At 45.8% G+C, this 21278-nt stretch overlaps 4 protein-coding genes across 5 annotated transcripts in view; 2 read left to right on the top strand and 2 right to left on the bottom strand.

The window, feature by feature from the left end:
* Positions 1-6640, bottom strand: part of PEX1 (peroxisomal biogenesis factor 1) — a 32413-nt gene extending 25773 nt beyond the window's left edge. For both annotated transcript variants that reach the window (XM_072154308.1, XM_072154311.1), the window contains exons 1-2: positions 6470-6640; positions 5409-5549 (exon numbers count right to left, since the gene is read on the bottom strand). In XM_072154308.1, the coding sequence (XP_072010409.1) occupies positions 5409-5549; positions 6470-6583 (255 nt within the window). In that variant the 5' untranslated portion in view covers positions 6584-6640. The remainder of the gene's footprint in view (positions 1-5408; positions 5550-6469) is intronic.
* On the top strand, positions 179-3778 carry LOC140133742 (E3 ubiquitin-protein ligase UHRF1-like). The gene has a single exon (XM_072154313.1). The coding sequence runs from the start codon at positions 269-271 to the stop codon at positions 2558-2560; it is 2292 nt and encodes a 763-aa protein (XP_072010414.1). The 5' UTR covers positions 179-268; the 3' UTR covers positions 2561-3778.
* A 66-nt stretch (positions 6641-6706) lies between the features above and the next one.
* Positions 6707-14634, top strand: RBM48 (RNA binding motif protein 48). The gene is made up of 5 exons (XM_072154315.1): positions 6707-7254; positions 8744-8934; positions 9165-9310; positions 12301-12767; positions 14481-14634. Exons 1-5 carry the CDS (start codon positions 7147-7149, stop codon positions 14568-14570), a joined length of 1002 nt encoding a protein of 333 aa, XP_072010416.1. The 5' UTR covers positions 6707-7146; the 3' UTR covers positions 14571-14634.
* On the bottom strand, positions 14583-19568 carry CLXN (calaxin). The gene is made up of 6 exons (XM_072154321.1): positions 19412-19568; positions 18902-19057; positions 18212-18316; positions 16633-16784; positions 15904-16008; positions 14583-14825 (listed from the first exon to the last, which is right to left on the bottom strand). The coding sequence occupies exons 1-6, from the start codon at positions 19488-19490 to the stop codon at positions 14775-14777; spliced, it is 648 nt and encodes a 215-aa protein (XP_072010422.1). The 5' UTR covers positions 19491-19568; the 3' UTR covers positions 14583-14774.
* Between the last annotated feature and the right edge of the window lie 1710 nt (positions 19569-21278).

Here is a 21278-nt window from a genome sequence, read left to right as displayed (position 1 = left end):
GAGGCAGATTATACTGAGGGTGATTGTGAATGAACTTGGACATGGCGCTGACTTATATCGTCTCCACCACAACTGTGACTTTGGGCGGGAACGATCGCCCACCGCCTGCTCCGTGTAAGCTCCTCCCCCCTATGAGCTCTCCAGCCAATCAGCAGCAGGCAGGTCAGCCTCCCGCCAAAGTATAAACCGCGCAGTGTGAGGAGCGCGGGAGTTCCAGTGATAGATCGCAGCTTCATCACCTCACGGAGCAGCCGCTACCGCCGCCATCATGTGGATCCAGGTGCGCACCATGGACGGCCGGGAGACGCAGCGCATTGACTCCCTGTCTAAGCTGACCAAGGTGGAGGAGCTGCGGGAGCGCATCCATGACGTGTTCGGGGTGGATCAGGAGCGGCAGCGGCTCTTCTACCGGGGGAAGCAGATGGAGGACGGGCACACGCTCTTTGATTACAGCGTCGGGCTCAATGACATCGTGCAGCTGCTGGTCCGCCAGCTCCCCCCTCCTCCTGCCCCGACTACTGCTCCCGAATCTGCCGAAGAGCCCGACGACGCCCCGATGTCGGAGACGGAGCCCGAAGATGTGCGAGCAGAGGAGCAGCCGGAGCCCAGCGCCCACGGGCTGTACAAGGTGAAGGATCTGGTGGACGCCCGGGACCTGCACATGGGCGCCTGGTTCGAGGCTGAGGTGGTCAATGTGACCCAGGGAACCCCTGGGGGAACCCCTGATGACGTCATCTACCATATAAAGTATGAGGACTATCCTGAGGAGGGGGTGGTCCAGCTGACCAGTAAAGACGTGAGACCCCGAGCCCGCACTATGCTGCCCTGGGATGAGATACAAGCCGGACTGGTGGTCATGCTCAACTACAACCCTGATGACCCCAAGGAGAGGGGCTACTGGTACGACGCCGAGATCCTCCGCAAGAAAGATGGCAAGACCAGCAAAGAACTGTATGCCAAGCTGCTAATGGAGGGTGCGGGGGACCCCTTAAATGACTGCAAAATCCTTTTTGTGGATGAGGTGTTCAAGATCGAGAAGTCCACCACCCCAATCCCACCAGAGATCCCGCTCCCAGCAGTGGAGGAGGTGCCTCAAAAGCCTAAGACTGGTCCACAATGTAAACTCTGCAAGGACGACCCCAAAACTAAGTGTCGCATGTGCGCCTGTCACATCTGCGGTGGTAAACAGGACCCTGAAAAGCAGCTGCTGTGTGACGAGTGTGACAGCGCCTTCCACCTCTACTGCCTTGATCCTCCTCTATCCGCCCTGCCAGATGTTGATGACTGGTACTGCCCGGACTGTAGGAATGATACCAGCGAGGTGGTGCTGGCTGGTGAGAAGCTCAAGGAGAGCAAAAAGAAATCCAAGATGGCGTCTGCCAGCTCATCCTCTCATAGAGACTGGGGTAAAGGGATGGCTTGTGTGGGCCGCTCCAGGGAATGCACAATTGTCCCGTCCAATCACTATGGCCCGATTCCAGGAGTACCCGTCGGCACCATGTGGAGGTTCAGGGTGCAGGTCAGCGAGGCTGGAGTACACAGGCCTCATGTGGCTGGCATCCATGGAAGAAGCAATGATGGTTCCTACTCTCTGGTGCTAGCTGGAGGTTATGAGGATGATGCTGATGATGGGACAGAGTTCACCTACACAGGGAGCGGAGGTCGTGACCTCAGGGGTAACAAGCGTACAGCTGAGCAGTCATGTGACCAGAAGCTCACCAATATGAACCGTGCTCTGGCTCTGAACTGTAATGCCCCCATCAATGACAAGCAAGGTGCTGAAGCTAAAGACTGGAGAGCGGGCAAACCCGTCCGGGTGGTGCGCAATTCCAAGGGGAAGGTACACAGCAAATATGCCCCAGAGGAGGGTAACCGATATGATGGCATTTACAAAGTGGTGAAGTACTGGCCCGAAAAGGGCAAATCAGGCTTCCTTATCTGGCGCTACCTGCTGAGAAGAGATGACGACGAGCCGGCGCCATGGACCAAGGAGGGCAAAGACCGCATGAAAAAACTGGGCCTCACCATGCAATACCCCGAGGGCTACCTGGAATCTGTCGCCCAGAAGGAGAGGGAGAAGGAAAATATAGATTCGGATGAGCCCGAATCTCCAGTCAAGGGCAAAAGAAAGAGAAAAAGAAAATCAGTCATTGATGAAGAGGAGGAGGAGGATGAAGAAGATGAAGCAACACCCAAGAAAACCAAAACAGAAATTGAGTATGATCTGACCCCAGATCAAAGAGAGCTGATCCAAAAGGACGAGGTGAACGTCAAGCTGTGGAATGAAGTCATGAAGCATCTCAAGGAAGGTCCAAGGTTCATCAACAAAGTGGAGGAGACCTTCCTGTGTATCTGCTGCCAGGAGGTGGTGTACGAGCCCATCACCACCGATTGTCTGCACAACATCTGCAAGAGCTGCCTCGACCGATCCTTCAAGGCCGCCGTGTACAGCTGCCCGGCCTGCAGGCACGACCTGGGCAAGAACTACAACATGTGTGTGAACAAGCCCCTGCAGACCCTGCTCAGCCAGCTCTTCCCTGGCTACGAGAGGGGGCGGTAAATCCCCCGCTGTATGCAGTTACTATCCCTTATGCTTCCTTGTAATTGTTGATCAGTTAATGCTCTGTCCTTTATGTCCTGCAATGAGATCAAAGGCTGCAATGGACATTGCATTCCTCAGGTGACCTCTGTAGTGACCTGGAGATATGTGGACGAGAGGTCAGCTAATCCACTTGCAGTTCTACATATCCGGGATACAACCATAAAATCTTGACTATAAGATATCTATATAAAGCCAAATTACTTTGTAACTCTGTAATCGGGCATTGAGTTATGGCCATATACTATGATAGGATTATGCCAAAACAAATTTGCATTTGCCATCTTGAACCCAGTACAGCTCAGCCTTTCAATGCATGTCCTGGCTCTTCCACTGTACTGAGATTGGGGTGGTAAAATCTGGCAAACACAAGGGCAATCTAAATTAAACACTCACAATGTAAATCATTTTCCTTAAGCCCTAGAAAGATAATACCATAAAGCCACTGAAAAGGGTATACAGACATTAAGATAAAAATAATTGCAAGGAGAATATACAGGCCTCTAAATGAGGGGCAGGAAAAAGTCTCTCCTTCCATTTTGCTATCCCTGGATTTGTACTTATATCCGTTGTTGTCTTAATGAATGTTTGTGCTACCTACCAGTTTTTGGGGTAGATAATATGTATTTTCAGTGATCCTGGGTCTCTAATAGAAAGAGATCACGTATTAAAAGTGACTGTAGATATTCTAGTAGTATTATAGGAGAGACTTCTGGGGTTGTACTGTTGCTTCCAAGGATGTAAAGCCATCATTAGAAATACCTTTGTCATATTTTCTGAATATGTTAGTTCTTTATGTGCCAAAGTACTTACACATCCGTATACACAGTGCTAACTGCAACGCTGCGTCCTGTGCTCACATCAGGGACCTCTAGTCTATTCTGTCACAGCCAGTAAGTGCCTTATTAGAGTAAACATAGTTGCATAAACTAAAAATGAATATTTCCAGTTATGATTTATCCATTCGCTTTGATCCCAGGATGATGAGATCCCAATATGCTGTGAGGTATGACTTCTGTGACTGCTCACGGTTCTGTTACATTTGCCGTTAATCACGCTTTGGTGTGTGTACGTTAATATGAGTTGTTGGGTTTGTAATCCGATACAATAAGTACTTAAGCAGTTTTGCTGAAATTTGCATTTATGAACTGTTAAAATAAATGTTTACGCATGATACAATTTGGTACAATGGTTATTACTTCCTGGACAAGGCAGATCTAAGGCCCAGGTTACACTTGCGTTTGGACCTTCATTATGGTTTGTTGGTAAAATGATAATAACCAGGCCTCATTCACACAACCGTTTGGGGGACGTATATCCGGCCACAAATATACGTCCCACAGACTCCAGTGGTGGTGCGGCGAGGTGGCACCATTCAGCGCCGTACAATGGGAAAAGATGGAGCATGCTCCATTTTTGCTATGGAGAGGGGAGGGGTGAGCATCTTTCACCCTTCCTCTTCAGTGCACCACCATATGTGTGTGAATGTACCCATAGTCTGTTTTCAATGGACTTTTCATTAGTTTCTATTTGCACCATTCGTGTTATGTGCACAGAAGCTGCAGAACTTTAATTTTTGTCTTAAAGGAAGCCATGTAAATGCCTTAGATCTGTTAGACTTCTCTTGTTATAGTTTTAGTTACTGAAGATGAGCCTTGCGTGTGGAGGTGCAGAAAATTGTATTCGTATTAGAACAAAATTGAATTTCAGTTGGGTCTAGACATAGAGAATCTTCAGCCATGGCAAGGGGGGGGGGGGGTCCTTGCATCCACAGAGGGGTTGTTTTGTGGAAAATTGTTGTGGAGCTGAATGCTAAGACCTTCAGTGATTGAGGACAACTGTAAATCCCCCTGTGTATGAAGCACCAGTGTGGATCAGTTCTTCTGGTGCTCTATTCATAGGATTGGCGATTGCAGACGGCCAGATTGAAGGAAGGGGAGCTGGTTGTAATCCTCCATGTTGCTTGGAGTCCACACTTCCCAGCAGAACTAAGATCCTATACGATCCATCACTGATAAGTAGTCGTGGGAGGAGGAAGGGACTCCCAGCATGGAGGACTGTGCTGCTGGGAGACTGGTTCCAGTGTTAAAGGGGTTGTCTAGCCACTTCACATTTTTCACTATTTACAAAATGGGGCATAACTTGCTGATAGTTAATGGGAGCCCCCCCGGATCATGAGAACAGGAGTCCACTGAACCCCCTGAATGAATTGAGTAGCGTTTTACATGCGCCTGCTATAGTACTGGTGGATATAGATGAATGCTACTTCCATAAGTCACAGAAGGTGAACGGAGTGGCCCTATGCCTGTCTGACCTGCTGCTCCATTTATATGGGGTACAATCGACCCCCGATTCTCATGAATGTCAGGGATCTCAACGATCAGCAAATTATCTCCTATCCTGTGTTAAGGGTAAACTACATGTGTCTAAACAATCCTTTTAAGTGGCAGCCACAGCCGACTTCATGGCAATGGACCCATGTGCTGGCCACATACCTTGGATCTAGCACAATGCAGTGGACGGGAGTCCTTACATCATAGAGAACAACAGCGCTGGTGCAGAGACTCCTTGCAATAAAGATCTCTATGATGCAAGGATTCCCTTTTACTTTACTGGGCTAGATCTGTAGGATCTGACTAGTGCATGGGTCATTTTCCATGGACCAAGCATGTTCAGGAGGTCTGACACTGAGAAAGATGGGGGATGTAATATACACAGCTCAGCAGCAGAGATTAACCTTGCTTTGCATAAGAATTGTGTGTATTCTCGGCGCCATCCTCTGGATCTGGTGATCCTGACAACTCCGTACCTGCTGTCCTTCCACAAGCCCCAGTTTCTCCGCAAGCTGCCTGTTGAGTTCTACAAGTGTGTAGTCAGTGGTCCTGCTGCGATTCTCCATCCAGCCGAGGTAGACGGGCTGCTCATCCCATGATGCCTCCACAGCGCAGCCCTAGAAGAGAAGGGGCAACCATCAATACATGAAGGACAAAAACCTGAGGGCGCGTTCACACGTTGCGGTTTGGTTGCTTTTTCATTGCGTTTGAAACGCATTACAACAGCTGAGGTAATTTGCCTTTTTACATTTGTTAACACAATGTTAACCCATGTGTTAACATCATGTTTACTATGCGTTTTGTAAACAGAAATGTTAACAGTGATGTAATTAGGCAAATCCCCTCTCCTCAGCTGTTGTATATGCATTTCAAACGCAGGTCAAAACGCAACGTGTGACCGCGCCGTGAGGATTGGAGAAACAATGTGCGGTGGAGAAGGACTTGTCCTGATTGCAGATACGTTTAGTCCTAGAAGTTTGACATAAGGGTGAGCGCTGCAGGTTTTTAGTTCTGAAGGGATCTGTGATCTGGACAAGCTGCTGCCTGTGTTTTACGTAACTCAATAACAGTGTGTGAACGCGGCCATAGTAAGCTGCAGGATAATGTGATCTTAAAGGGGGTTTTCAGGATGGGTGATAACATTCTCCGCAGGACAGGACGGAGCAGCCTCCCCTCCCCCACTCTAGATCGTCATTACTCATTAACATCTATCTCCAGGGGCAAAGGTTTTATTACATTGGAGTTACGCTGCAGCGATCACGTACACGCGGAGAGACTGATCCCTCTATAGATGGGATGAGACTGGGATGTAAAAGGAACCTGCACCCAGATGTTTCTCTGCACTGACATCAATGTAGTGGGAATCTACAGGGGTCTGATTATATCCACCAATCACAGCTCAGGATATCATTCAGCCTGGAGTTCCCCTTTAAGAACTGATTTAGACTCATTCCATGAAGTAGAGAATTCTCCCAACACTTGACAACTACAACTCCCAGCATGCCTTGCAGTGGGGGCTGTCAGTTCAGCGTCTCACCTGTTCCAGGCGCAGCTGAGCCCTGAGCTCTGGGGACAGGCGGAGAAACGCATCCTTGGCCCCGGACAGGGTGAGGGTGACAGCCGCGGCCCCCGTGATCCCCCCTCCCAGCATTCCCCGCAGCGGATCACAGCATCATCCCGAGCGCACAGCGCGGAGCACACTGCTGCCGGGACACCGCACTCTACACAACACCGCGGGGGGGGGGGGGGGGAGAAGGCAACACAGGTGTCAGTCAGAAATTCTTTATACTGTCTCTGAAATCCAGGACGCCAGACACCATAAATTATTATATTTCTATGAAGAAAACTACACAAAGTGCGGCGCCGGTGTAAAATATTTTATTGTAATTGGTAAACAACAAAACCGGCCTCCCCCGTAGAATTTTTACACAATGGTTCCTTCCGTCCAATCAAATTTATAGTAGCTGTATCCGGGTATTGGGGTGACAGGGATTTCTAGGGAGTGCCACCGTCGATTAAAGATGTCCGTACATCGGAAGACTGTACCACTCGGCAGCGGCCATCTTTCCGGAGTCCATAAGACATAGGACCTCATTAGCAAAAGTCGGCAAAATGGACCCGTGGTAAGAAGACAAAGCGGTGACGTTTTCCCATAGATAGGGGGTTGGACGAAGCTGTAGAAATAATTGGAAGTGTTTGGTGCCCGAAAGAAAAATGGCGGATCCTCGGTTACAACTCGAAGTGTATCCTCACCACGAACAGCGGAAAATATGTGCATCCCGAGCCAAGTACCGGGATGGACGGAGGCCGAAAGCAGTCAAAGTACGTGAACCACTAGAACCCTAATACAGGATGTAACTCAGGATCAGTACAGGATAAGTAATGTCACTTATGTACACAGTGACTGCACCAGAAGCAGAATAGTGAGTGCAGCTCTGCAGTATAATACAGGATGTAACTCAGGATCAGTACAGGATAAGTAATGTCATGTATGTACACAGTGACTGCACCAGAAGCAGAATAGTGAGTGCAGCTCTGGGGTATAATACAGGATGTAACTCAGGATCAGTACAGGATAAGTAATGTCATGTATGTACACAGTGACTGCACCAGCAGCAGAATAGTGAGTGCAGCTCTGGAGTATAATACAGGATGTAACTCAGGATCAGTACAGGATAAGTAATGTCATGTATGTACACAGTGACTGCACCAGCAGCAGAATAGTGAGTGCAGCTCTGGGGTATAATACAAGATGTAACTCAGGATCAGTACAGGATAAGTAATGTCATGTATGTACACAGTGACTGCACCAGCAGCAGAATAGTGAGTGCAGCTCTGGAGTATAATACAGGATGTAACTCAGGATCAGTACAGGATAAGTAATGTAATGTATGTACACAGTGACTGCACCAGCAGCAGAATAGTGAGTACAGCTCTGGGGTATAATACAGGATGTAACTCAGGATCAGTACAGGATAAGTAATGTCATGTATGTACACAGTGACTGCACCAGCAGCAGAATAGTGAGTGCAGCTCTGGGGTATAATACAGGATGTAACTCAGGATAAGTACAGGATAAGTAATGTCATGTATGTACACAGTGACTGCACCAGCAGCAGAATAGTGAGTGCAGCTCTGGAGTATAATACAGGATGTAACTCAGAATCAGTACAGGATAAGTAATGTCATGTATGTACACAGTGACTGCACCAGCAGCAGAATAGTGAGTGCAGCTCTGGAGTATAATACAGGATGTAACTCAGGATCAGTACAGGATAAGTAATGTCATGTATGTACACAGTGACTGCACCAGCAGCAGAATAGTGAGTGCAGCTCTGGAGTATAATACAGGATGTAACTCAGGATCAGTACAGGATAAGTAATGTCATGTATGTACACAGTGACTGCACCAGCAGCAGAATAGTGAGTGCAGCTCTGGGGTATAATACAGGATGTAACTCAGGATCAGTACAGGATAAGTAATGTCATGTATGTACACAGTGACTGCACCAGCAGCAGAATAGTGAGTGCAGCTCTGCAGTATAATACAGGATGTAACTCAGGATCAGTACAGGATAAGTAATGTCATGTATGTACACAGTGACTGCACCAGAAGCAGAATAGTGAGTGCAGCTCTGGGGTATAATACAGGATGTAATTCAGGATCAGTACAGGATAAGTAATGTCATGTATGTACACAGTGACTGCACCAGCAGCAGAATAGTGAGTGCAGCTCTGGAGTATAATACAGGATAAGTAATGACATGTATGTGCACAGCTGTGGTGTAATATCTTGTCCTCCTGCCTGTAGGTTTACACGGTAAATCTGGAGTCTCAATACTTGCTGGTGCAGGGGGTCCCGGCCATTGGTGTAATGAAGGAGCTGGTTGAGCAGTTTGCTCTCTATGGAGCGATAGAAGAATACAATCCCCTGGATGATTACCCGGCCGAGCAGTTCACAGAGGTTTATCTCATTAAATTCCAGAGGTTACAGAGCGCACGGTGAGATATAACCAGCGTCCGGCTGCTTTATGTCATGGGCTTTGGTTTCCCTGTATAGTTCTTCCTGGCAGAGAATCCATAACTGGAGAGCCCCCTAAAAATATAAGTGAGAATCTCTGATAACATTGATAATCAGCCTCGTGTATCTGTGGCTGTCCCTTTAAATGATTTGCTAAATCTAAGGTTATTATTTATGATTTATAATCTTGGCTTCTATCCTGACTCTTTAGCATCGCCAAAAGGAAATTAGATGAATGCAGTTTCTTTGGAGGAGTCCTGCACGTCTGCTATGCCCCGGAGTTCGAAAGTGTCCAAGAGACCAGAGAAAAACTGCAAGACAGAAGACGCTACGTGGCCCGAGCCACAGCCGAGAAGGGTCAGTCCTGGATTACTGGAGGAGAACCATAAAGAGTAGGGAAACTGTAGTATATAGGGGGCAGTATTATAGTAGTTATATTCTTGTACATAGGGGGCAGTATTATAGTAGTTATATTCCTGTACATAGGGGGTAGTATTATAGTAGTTATATTCCTGTACAGTACATAGGGGGCAGTATTATAGTAGTTATATTCTTGTACATAGGGGGCAGTATTATAGTAGTTATATTCCTGTACATAGGGGGTAGTATTATAGTAGTTATATTCCTGTACATAGGGGGCAGTATTATAGTAGTTATATTCTTGTACATAGGGGACAGTATTATAGTAGTTATATTCCTGTACATAGGGGCAGTATTATAGTAGTTATATTCTTGTACATAGGGGGCAGTATTATAGTAGTTATATTCTTGTACATAGGGGGCAGTATTATAGTAGTTATATTCTTGTACATAGGGGCAGTATTATAGTAGTTATATTCTTGTACATAGGGGGCAGTATTATAGTAGTTATATTCTTGTACATAGGGGTAGTATTATAGTAGTTATATTCTTGTACATAGGGGGCAGTATTATAGTAGTTATATTCCTGTACATAGGGGGCAGTATTATAGTAGTTATATTCTTGTACATAGGGGCAGTATTATAGTAGTTATATTCTTGTACATAGGGGCAGTATTATAGTAGTTATATTCTTGTACATAGGGGGCAGTATTATAGTAGTTATATTCTTGTACATAGGGGTAGTATTATAGTAGTTATATTCTTGTACATAGGGGGCAGTATTATAGTAGTTATATTCCTGTACATAGGGGGCAGTATTATAGTAGTTATATTCTTGTACATAGGGGCAGTATTATAGTAGTTTTATTCTTGTACATAGGGGGCAGTATTATAGTAGTTATATCCCTGTACATAGGGGCAGTATTATAGTAGTTATATTCTTGTACATAGGGGCAGTATTATAGTAGTTTTATTCTTGTACATAGGGGGCAGTATTATAGTAGTTATATCCCTGTACATAGGGGGCAGTATTATAGTAGTTATATTCTTGTACATAGGGGGCAGTATTATAGTAGTTATATTCTTGTACATAGGGGGCAGTATTATAGTAGTTATATTCTTGTACATAGGGGGCGGTATTATAGTAGTTATATTCTTGTACATAGGGGGCGGTATTATAGTAGTTATATTCTTGTACATAGGGGGCGGTATTATAGTAGTTATATTCTTGTACATAGGGGGCGGTATTATAGTAGTTATATTCTTGTACATAGGGGGCAGTATTATAGTAGTTATATTCTTGTACATAGGGGTAGTATTATAGTAGTTATATTCTTGTACATAGGGGGCAGTATTATAGTAGTTATATTCTTGTACATAGGGGGCGGTATTATAGTAGTTATATTCTTGTACATAGGGGGCGGTATTATAGTAGTTATATTCTTGTACATAGGGGGCGGTATTATAGTAGTTATATTCTGTACATAGGGGGCGGTATTATAGTAGTTATATTCCTGTACATAGGGGGCGGTATTATAGTAGTTATATTCTTGTACATAGGGGGCGGTATTATAGTAGTTATATTCTTGTACATAGGGGGCAGTATTATAGTAGTTATATTCTTGTACATAGGGGGCAGTATTATAGTAGTTATATTCTTGTACATAGGGGTCAGTATTATAGTAGTTATATTCCTGTACATAGGGGGCGGTATTATAGTAGTTATATTCTTGTACATAGGGGGCGGTATTATAGTAGTTATATTCTTGTACATAGGGGGCGGTATTATAGTAGTTATATTCTGTACATAGGGGGCGGTATTATAGTAGTTATATTCCTGTACATAGGGGGCGGTATTATAGTAGTTATATTCTTGTACATAGGGGGCGGTATTATAGTAGTTATATTCTTGTACATAGGGGGCGGTATTATAGTAGTTATATTCTTGTACATAGGGGTCAGTATTATAGTAGTTATATTCCTGTACATAGGGGGCGGTATTATAGTAGTTATATTCTTGTACATAGGGGGCGGTATTATAGTAGTTATATTCTTGTACATAGGGGGCAGTATTATAGTAGTTATATTCTTGTACATAGGGGTCAGTATTATAGTAGTTATATTCCTGTACATAGGGGGCGGTATTATAGTAGTTATATTCTTGTACATAGGGGGCGGTATTATAGTAGTTATATTCTTGTACATAGGGGGCGGTATTATAGTAGTTATATTCTGTACATAGGGGGCGGTATTATAGTAGTTATATTCCTGTACATAGGGGGCGGTATTATAGTAGTTATATTCTTGTACATAGGGGGCGGTATTATAGTAGTTATATTCTTGTACATAGGGGGCAGTATTATAGTAGTTATATTCTTGTACATAGGGGTCAGTATTATAGTAGTTATATTCCTGTACATAGGGGGCGGTATTATAGTAGTTATATTCTTGTACATAGGGGGCGGTATTATAGTAGTTATATTCTTGTACATAGGGGGCAGTATTATAGTAGTTATATTCTTGTACATAGGGGGCAGTATTATAGTAGTTATATTCTTGTACATAGGGGGCAGTATTATAGTAGTTATATTCCTGTACATAGGGGGCAGTATTATAGTAGTTATATTCTTATACATAGGGGGCAGCATTATAGTAGTTATATTCCTGGTGCCCATAATTACAGTTCTCTATAGATGGCTACTGGATTCCTATCATTTTTCTATCTGGTGTTGTGTGTGTAAGATATAGGAGGCAGAGTCTCATGTTTTCTTCATCTTGTGTATGGGAGACATCATAGCGTCCAGTCTCCTGCCTCTGTGAATTGGAGATAAGCTGACAGAGGGGTGTACAGTGTTACAAACCATGGGTACACATTCAGGGAAATGTTCAGTGTGTGCAGTCACTTACCTCCTGAGTTGTACTTGGTCGGGAATTGAATACTGACCTGAGACTTTTTAGACTTTATCCTCCTTGTGTTTTTTCCATAGACGGCCAAAATACTGAAAAAAGAAAAGCCGCAGTGGAGAAGTCCAGTCCAGCAGCTGCTCCTGTGGTGACGAACCTTACTGGCCCCTGGGGTCCCGCTCCTCAGCCTCGTGACTTCTCCCCCATGCCGCCATTGCTACCTGCTGTTCCTTACCAGCAATACACATCGGCGCCTCCATCAGGATCCTATGCCGGAGGCAGCGCCCCTCCCCCACCCTGTGCCAGACCTAAGGGAATGGTCAGTCCAGACAAGGACATTGCGGGGAACAGCACTGCCAGGTTCATGCCAAGGACGACCCAACTCCAAGAGCGGCAGAGGAGACGGGAGGAGAGCCTGGTGCACTCATTGTCTCTTTCGGACTCCCCGGAGGTTGTGATTGGACCGAAACTTCCTGAGCCGCCAAAGTTAGACCTGGAAGACGACTCCCTAAACACATCAGTGCAGCTAATACGAGGAAAACTCAAACAGGTGGGTGTGAAGGGGTGGTCCTCCATGTATAGTATAGGCCATAAATGTCTAAGATGAAAATATCCCTTTAAGGGTGATGCCACACATGGCGTTTTGAATGCGTTTTTGGGGCGTTTTTAAGCATGTGTTTTTTGCGTTTTTTGACAGACTGCTTAAAAACGCCCCAAAAATGCGTTCAAAACACCACGTGTGGCATCACCCTAAAGGAGAATCCATTCCAGTAGGTCCTCTAGTGGACGGACCATATCCTCCGAGGACCCTGCAGAGGTGTCATCGCTCACCTATGGAGGGGATCCTGTACGTTTCCTATAGGTTCCTGGTAACTTTGTGGTAAGGGGGTCTTATGGAATTATGGGTGGCGATCCCGTGTACCACTACCACATTCAGCATCTCCATTCACTGCTGGAAGTAGATGATCAATGATGTTGGCCATTCCTTAGAGAATGAATGGAGGCTGAAGGTGCAACCTGACAATGAAGCTCCGGGTTCTGCGTTCTCCAATCTTTCCATCGCTTTTAGTCATGTAGTTTATGTCCAACTCACAGATTCTGCCGGATAGTAAAGGCTGGATATGAGGTCTGTGTGTCCGGACAGCGGCTACTGCCATCATGTGTGAGCGCAGCTTCATTCCCGGGTGGCTGTTACTTCTACATCCATGATGGATCTCTTCTCCCATGCACTGATCCCGATGAGTGTGTGATTCTACTACCATGACCCACTTGGCGAGGAGGTGGCCTAAGGGGGGGGGACAGGTCGCATTCCCCGGACACACACCAGAAACTGCAGCTTCTTTAAGGCCTTGATATATATAACCATCTCCCATTCTGCGGGATCTCTCCCTTTTGCTGCTCTCTACAGGGTGTGGGATCTGCTCTTCCTGGAGACTTAGGTTCCATTTAAAGGGGGAATCTGTCATCAGTTTCTACCCCATTAAACTAGCAGCCCCCCTCAAATAGAGAATGAAATGTCCTTTCTAGAATTTCCTCAAGTTTAGCGGCTGCAATGCGAATGACACATCAGACGCCCCAATCTTTGGTTCTATAGCACCTAGAAACATACTGCTGGTGCCTCGCCATCAATCTTACGGGTAACAAAACTGGAGATGCAGCTACTTTAAAAAAAAATAGCTGCAAACCGGATCTTCGTCTGCAGCTTGTATTTCCAGCTTCTGTCTTCAGATGCCTCAATCTCTCGTTCTGTAGCTCTGTAAGTCACAATCCTGGTGCAATCTTATAGATTAGATTCTTATCTTTAATATGACACAAAGTATAAAGTACCAGAAAACCAAAGTTGACCCTCCTGCTGCAACCACTAAATGTGACTCATCTCATGTGAGAATGTGGTGAGAAGAGTCATATTTGCCTGACTATGAGGGAGATTTTTTTTTATAGGTAAAAGGCTGAGATTTTACATAAGAGAGAATTTTAGAAGGGACATTTCATAACCGGCCTGAGGGGGCTGGGAGTTTAATGGGGTAAAACCTGGTGACAGGTTGCCTTTAACTCTGTGTAGCCTAGTAACCTGCCTTATCCAGCAGCAGTTTGCTCTCCCACCCCAGGTCAGATTCAGCAGCACAATCCGCCAGGTGGAGGAGTTGTACATTATTTGTCAGACTGTCTGCTCTATCTGTAGGTATCAGTGAGGTGACGCCTAATAAAGTTTTAATCTGAGCAGGAAAGAAAACATCTAGGAGATTTTCCTTTTTTCTTACAGGTTTCAGAATCCTGCACAGCAACAAAACCAGAGACGACAGAACCAAACCCCCAGGCTGCTCCTCCAGTGAAACAGAGAAGAAGAATATGACTTCACAAAAAATTGGATAATAACTTTCTATTGTTTGTGTCATCAGACTTAATAATTCAGGGAAGAATAAATTATTATTTTTATAGTAAATATTAGAGATGGTGTCCGGTGTGTGAGTGCTGGACTTGGGGAGTAGACTGGACTTGCAGAGATATCCCCAACAAGATCTTGTATCTTGCTTTATTTTTGAATGATGTCCTGGTTCTAAAGGTCAGTGGGATCTGCAAAGGCTTGACTTTCAAAGGCCATGATACTCTGCGAGAAGAAGGCAACACATAGCACAAGTACAGGAAGACTGATGTTAAAGGGGTTGCCCACTTTACCTCATGTTTATGTGTATGAGGTAACTTACTAATATACATCTATTTATAGTTCTGCTTCGCTTTCTTGTAAAGTGAGGCCTCCTGTCTTATCTCATCAGCCGGAGATTCCCGACCATAAAATGGCCGCATATGGAGGGTCATGTGATCTCTATGTGTCCATGAACAATCGCCCTGCCAGGACCTTAATCTTTTATATTCATGAATACTATCATAAGTCATAAGGTCCTGGCAGGGCGATTGCTCATGGACAGAGATCACATGACCCTCAATCTGCGGCCATTTTATGGTCGGGAATCTCTGGCTGATGAGGTAAAAGACAGGAGGCCTCACTTTACATATCATGAAAGCAGATCAGAAGTATTAAGATGTATATTGGTAAAATAATATATACAATTTATATTATATTAAATTATTAATATCCTGCCCCCCCCCCCCCCCTCATGTTACAAAAAACATGAGTGGCCAACCCTTTTAATAAAAATCCATCCTGATAAACCAGGGACATTACTCATAGATCCAGGCACCGGGACTGTGGTATGTTCATATATATGTTCCTTCCTTAAATCAACTTTTAAAATTGTGCTAATGAGCCTGTAGGGCTCTGGGGTGGTGTTACCAGAGCTGCTCCATGCTTTAAATTCACAGGTTGTTACTCTGTCTCCCCCCTGCTCCCTCAGCATTTTCTCCCTTCCTCTGTCTGCTGGGAGGGGGAAGTCCTTCTGTAACTGCCTGTGAAACTGTAGCACAGAGGAAATCTGGTAACACCCCTTAGTGCACTTCTGGATCATTAGCATAATTATAAACGTTGATATTAGAAGGTAGGAGGCCATGGATAACACATATAAGAAGATTCCCACAGTCCCGGTGCCTGGATCTATGAGTAATGTCCCTGGTTTTTCAGGATGGATTGTGATGGGAGATTTCCTTTGTCTCTGTTTTGTAGTAAATTTCACAACATGAAAAGGTCATCAACCACAATTAACACAAAGTGCTAGATTTCTGCCTCTCACCTTACTGTCCGGCAGGCAGGGGCCAAACGCCTCCAGTAAGAGGTTTTCCTCCCTGACGGCTTTCTCAAAATCTGAGTAGGATAATTTACTGTCGTGGTCGTGATCCTGCGGGAGAAAACACGTTATGTCTTATGTGTACGAACACGAGGAATCCAGTGAATCACTGTCACAGGACGTCATCTGGTATCTCCACATGTCTCCAGCAAGTTACACGGATGAATGGAGGCTGCGGCCCGGGCCCCTTACCTGTCTGATGGGTCAGGACATACATCCGATATACTATATATTCCGATCACGGATCCTGAACCGGATCTTCCTGCATAATGTATTTACATTGAGTTCTATAAAGAAGTCCATTGTACTGGCAGATAAAGCCATAGATTCTCCATGAGGCTGCTGGAGATGGCTGACAGCTGTGCCAATCACATGGATAATAATAATTCCTTTATTTATATAGTGCACATAGATTACCCAGCGCTGCACAGAGCTTGTCACACCAGTCCCTGTCCCCAATGGGGCTCACAATCTAATCAACCTACCAGTATGTTTTGGAGTGTGAGAGGAAATCGGAGGACCCGGAGGAAACCCACGCAAACATGGACGAGACTTGAACCCAGGTCCCCAGCGCTGCAAGGCTGTAGTGCTAACCACTGAGCCACTATGCTGCCCATAAGGTACCGCCCCTTTAATAAAGTTAAACACCTCAGGTCTGCAGCAGATGAAACTCACCATCTTTTTCAGTGTAATCTCTACCAGGTCCTTTATGCCCTCGTCCGGATCTTCTTCCGTCGGCTGCTTGAGGAGACTGTTCTTCAGCATGTGGAACATCTCTTCCCTGGAGATATATCCGTCACTGTTCAGATCGTAAACCTCAAAGCAATCTGCGAACGGAGGGAACGTTCACAAGAGATTCATATACATTCACTTATAGGAAATCTACCATCAAAATCCATCATGATGAACCCGGGGCACCGTGACACTGGTAATCATCTTATATTTGTTTTTCCCTCCTAATATCAACTTTTAAAATTATGCAGAAGGGCTCTGGTGGGTGTTACCAGAGCCCCTCCATGCTGTAGCTTTGCAGGCTGCTACACTGCGCAGGAGCACTCCCACCCCCAAATGTTTGAGATTACAGCAGGCAGAGTGAGGGGTTGAGGGAGCAAAGGGAAACCGTGTAACAGCCTGTGAAGCTGCGGCATGGAGGCTGTTACATCATGCTTGATTTTGATGGTAGATTTCCTTTAAGTGATAAGTAACTTTTTCAGAAACTTTGCAAAAATCAATAGTTTTAGGGAATATAAGAAACTCTAATCTATCTTATCAGAGGAAAGTGCTTCTTTCTCCACTTATCCGGCTCTTTTCCTCCTCCTCACTCCGAAAATCAAATTCACTCTAACATCTCTTGTGACCATCTTGCTAATGGGCTGGACTTCTATCAGGTTACACACAAGTCTATGCAGTAGAAGCAGTAATTAGGCACAGACGGAGGCTGCTGGAGCTAAACGTAAGCTTCTATCTCACCCCAAGTGCTTTAGTACAGGTGAGTCCTTCTCTACAATGTTCAATCTGATCCTGCTTAGGAGTGTGAGAAATGTGACACCGACATGATGCAGCAACTTGTAGTATGTTTCTCTCTCGCCCCATCTGCTCTATTCACATCAGCACAGGTCAGTACTTGTCTATAATGTCCTATATGATCCAGCTGAGTCAGGGGCAGACATGAAGCAGCAGCTAGTAATACATTTCAATAGAACTGCATTATCTTCATCAGTACCTTTTTATAATGTTATATATGACCTTGGTTATGTGAGAGAGGAGAGACACAGGCCGTGACATCATGCAGCAGCTAGTGAGAAGTTTCTATATCACCCCGGCAGCTTTATTTATATACAAATCTATAATGTCTATATAATTGTATAATACTTGTACAAGTCTATATAACAAGTCTTCTCTATAATGTCATGTGCGATCCTCCTGAGTGGCAGAGAGAGTGTTATAGTGAGTGTCAGGGTATATTCTGTGTGCAATGTATGGGAGACATGATAGCAGCCAGTCTCCAGCCTCCAGCTCTGAGCCTGCTGAGGGGAAAACTGCTAAACACTGCAGGATACAAGTCACATGATGTCCAGATCTAGTGTTATTCTACATATACACACACGTCACATGTACATTGTATCATCACTTCCCGTCTGATTGGACCTAAACCTGCGGAGACCCAGAACCAGGACTTCTGGGGGTGTCCCCAGTGACCCCTGACATGGGGTTATGAATATAACGCAGTTTTGTTACTTTCTAGTAAACTTACATTTAATCTTCTCATCCAGGGATCCGCGGAGAAACACGGACAATCCTTCTATCCACTCGGCGACGCTGATGTAGCTGTCATTGTCCTTATCGAATCCTCGGAAAACTAATAGAACACGAGCAGAGACATTATATACAGCGAGCGGCCTGTGTGCAGCCCCACCACTACCCACAGCCTGGTACTTACCACTACCCACAGCCTGGTACTTACCACTACCCGCAGCCTGGTACTTACCACTACCCGCAGCCCGGCACTTACCACTACCCACAGCCCGGTACTTACCACTACCCGCAGCCCGGCACATACCACTACCCGCAGCCCGGCACTTACCGCTACCCACAGCCCGGCACTTACCGCTACCCACAGCCTGGCACTTACCACTATCCACAGCCCGGCACTTACCACTACCCACAGCCCGGCACTTACCGCTACCCACAGCCCGGCACTTACCACTACCCACAGCCTGGCACTTACCACTACCCACAGCCTGGCACTTACCACTACCCACAGCCTGGCACTTACCACTACCCACAGCCTGGTACTTACCACTACTCACAGCCTGGCACTTACCACTACCCACAGCCTGGTACTTACCACTACCCACAGCCTGGTACTTACCACTACCCACAGCCTGCCACTTACCACTACCCACAGCCGGGCACTTACCACTACTCACAGCTGAGCACTTACCTCTGTCCATGATCATGTCGTCCGTCATGGCGAATGTGTTGTGCAGGATGTTCCGGAACGTGTTTCGGTCGATGCCTCCTCTGGTGTTGGGATCGATGGGGCGCCCCACGATGCTGTTGTACAGACGGATTAGACACTCCACCTCGTGCCTGGTGACTGCGAGACAAGACACAAGAGTCTACCTTAAAGGGGAGGTCTCATGAGGATCCCATTCTGTATAATGTGACATCCCCTTTAAAGGCGGTCAAAACAAATGTAAAGAAAATCTCATGAATCAGATAAATATGCAAATAAGCACTTGGGTGCAGCAGGGGCGTGGCCGGGGGGTCCGGTGCACCCTCTACACACTACATGGATCTGTTACTGCTCACAGCTGAGGGTTTGCTACAGTTGCATCCAGTCCAGGCAAAGTCTTGACCCAAAGCTTGATGCAACTGTAGCAAACTCTCAGCTGTGAAGGTATCGCAAGCCCCAGCAAGTCTACAGCTACCGCTCGGTGTGAATAGTTACAGTGTCGGGCGCTGCGGCTCAGGGTCTCGGCCAGCTTCTGCAGGTTCTTGCGGTTCATGGCCGCCACATGCTGGGACATGGTGTGCGCCGCGCCGGGGACTAGGGTCTCACTGACACTCGGACGCCACAACAAGCGTAGCCATGGTTACAGGTCCGGCCAATCAGCTTCTTCGCAACGCTTACGTCATCACGCCTGCGACTTGTACGTGATTGGTTCGTGTTTCCGCAGCATGGGCGGCACGTGACCCTATGTAAACAAGGCGCGGGGGATAATACCGCACAGCATGTGGTCACTGGGCGCTGTTCACACCCAGTACTTGTGGTGTATGTGGAGGGCTGTAATATAGGAGCACAGACTCAGCCTGTGATCCGTACTCAGAATTATTACCCCCCATAACACTGCACACTGGTCTGACCGAGTAGTACCCCAATACTAACTAGTCAGAAATAGTATCCCCTTAATACTAAAATGTCACTACTAGTACTCACATAACACTACTAACCAACAAAATTACTATCCCTTAAATACTACAATTATGTATAATTATTACCCCCATAACAGTCAGACCTAGTTCCCCCATAATATTGCCTCCCAGTCAGCCTTGTATCTGCCCTTCACACTTACCTTCCTAACATCTCTCATCCAGCACAATTACTGCCCCCAGGACACCGCTATACACAATGTTACTGTTACCCCCATAACATTGCTAACCAGGCACATCAACTGCCCCATAGCACTGCACACCAGCAAGTTGGTGATAACATTGTGAGCCCTCAGGGCGCATTCACACAATGCGTTGCGTTGTGTGTTGCGTTTTTGACACATTCCACTGGCTTCAGCCTTGATTACAAGCTAAGGTTACATTGCGTTTCCACTGCATCTGCTAAAACGCAATGGGGGACATTTACTATGGCGTTTCTTCCAGTTTTGTGGCGCTCTCATCACATATTCTGCTCTCTGACTTATTTATTAGCTGGCGGCGCCAGAAAAAATGACTCTTTCCGCCTGCTCCGACTCTTCTCCGAACAGGGGCGTGGCTTTGGCGGAATGGAAACTCAGACACAATTAATATGTGTCACAGCCATTTTTGGGCGCTGTAAACTGGCGTTAAGTAGACCAAAAGAAGTTTGGTCTAGCAGGGACACAAAACAGGGCTATTGCACTGTTGCTTGTTCTCCGACTGTTGGACACATTTCTGGAACGAGAGACAGATTTTGGTCCCAGGGACAGAAAATGGTCTTGGCGCCAGAAATGTGTGTGCACAGCTCCACAATATTAAATGTGTATCTTCTTTCTGAGAGCAGGTCCGTAACAGAGCCAATGGAGACACTGACACTTTATGTAAATGTCCCCCAATGTAACCTTAGCATGTAATCAAGGCTGAAGCCAGTGAAATGCGTCAAAAACGCAACACACAACGCGACACAACGTGTGACTGCTCCCTGACACATTTACTGCTCCCTTATTATTACTAGCCTGTCAGAGCTGCTGCCCCATTACTTTGTTAGATAGCCAGTTATTATCCAAACAACAAACATCACAGTAACAGTTCACATCCCATCATGGAGGAAAAATAGGGGCAGGCCACATGTTATAAAGATGCCCCCCACCTGCAGATTGTCTAAATCCCTCATCTGCAGTTCTTAATTCAGTTTATACTGAGATATCTGGTTTAACAGATTTGGATGCTATGGCAGCAACCCAGCTTTCTACAGAAATGTAACTAATTCCAGAGGGTGATAAACATTAATTTACCGAGAAACTCTCTAAAATCCTGTATGCAAATGAGCATTTCAGAGCCGAATGGGTGCGGCCAAGAGGTCCGGCGCCCCCTCTCTTGTTCAGTTATACAGAGTAGAATGACAA

The sequence above is a fragment of the Engystomops pustulosus genome, chromosome 5 (genome assembly GCF_040894005.1).
Source record: "Engystomops pustulosus chromosome 5, aEngPut4.maternal, whole genome shotgun sequence".
Lineage (NCBI taxonomy): Eukaryota > Metazoa > Chordata > Amphibia > Anura > Leptodactylidae > Engystomops > Engystomops pustulosus.
The sequence above is the reverse complement of the archived record's forward strand: the minus strand, read 5'-3'. Positions and strand labels throughout refer to the sequence as shown.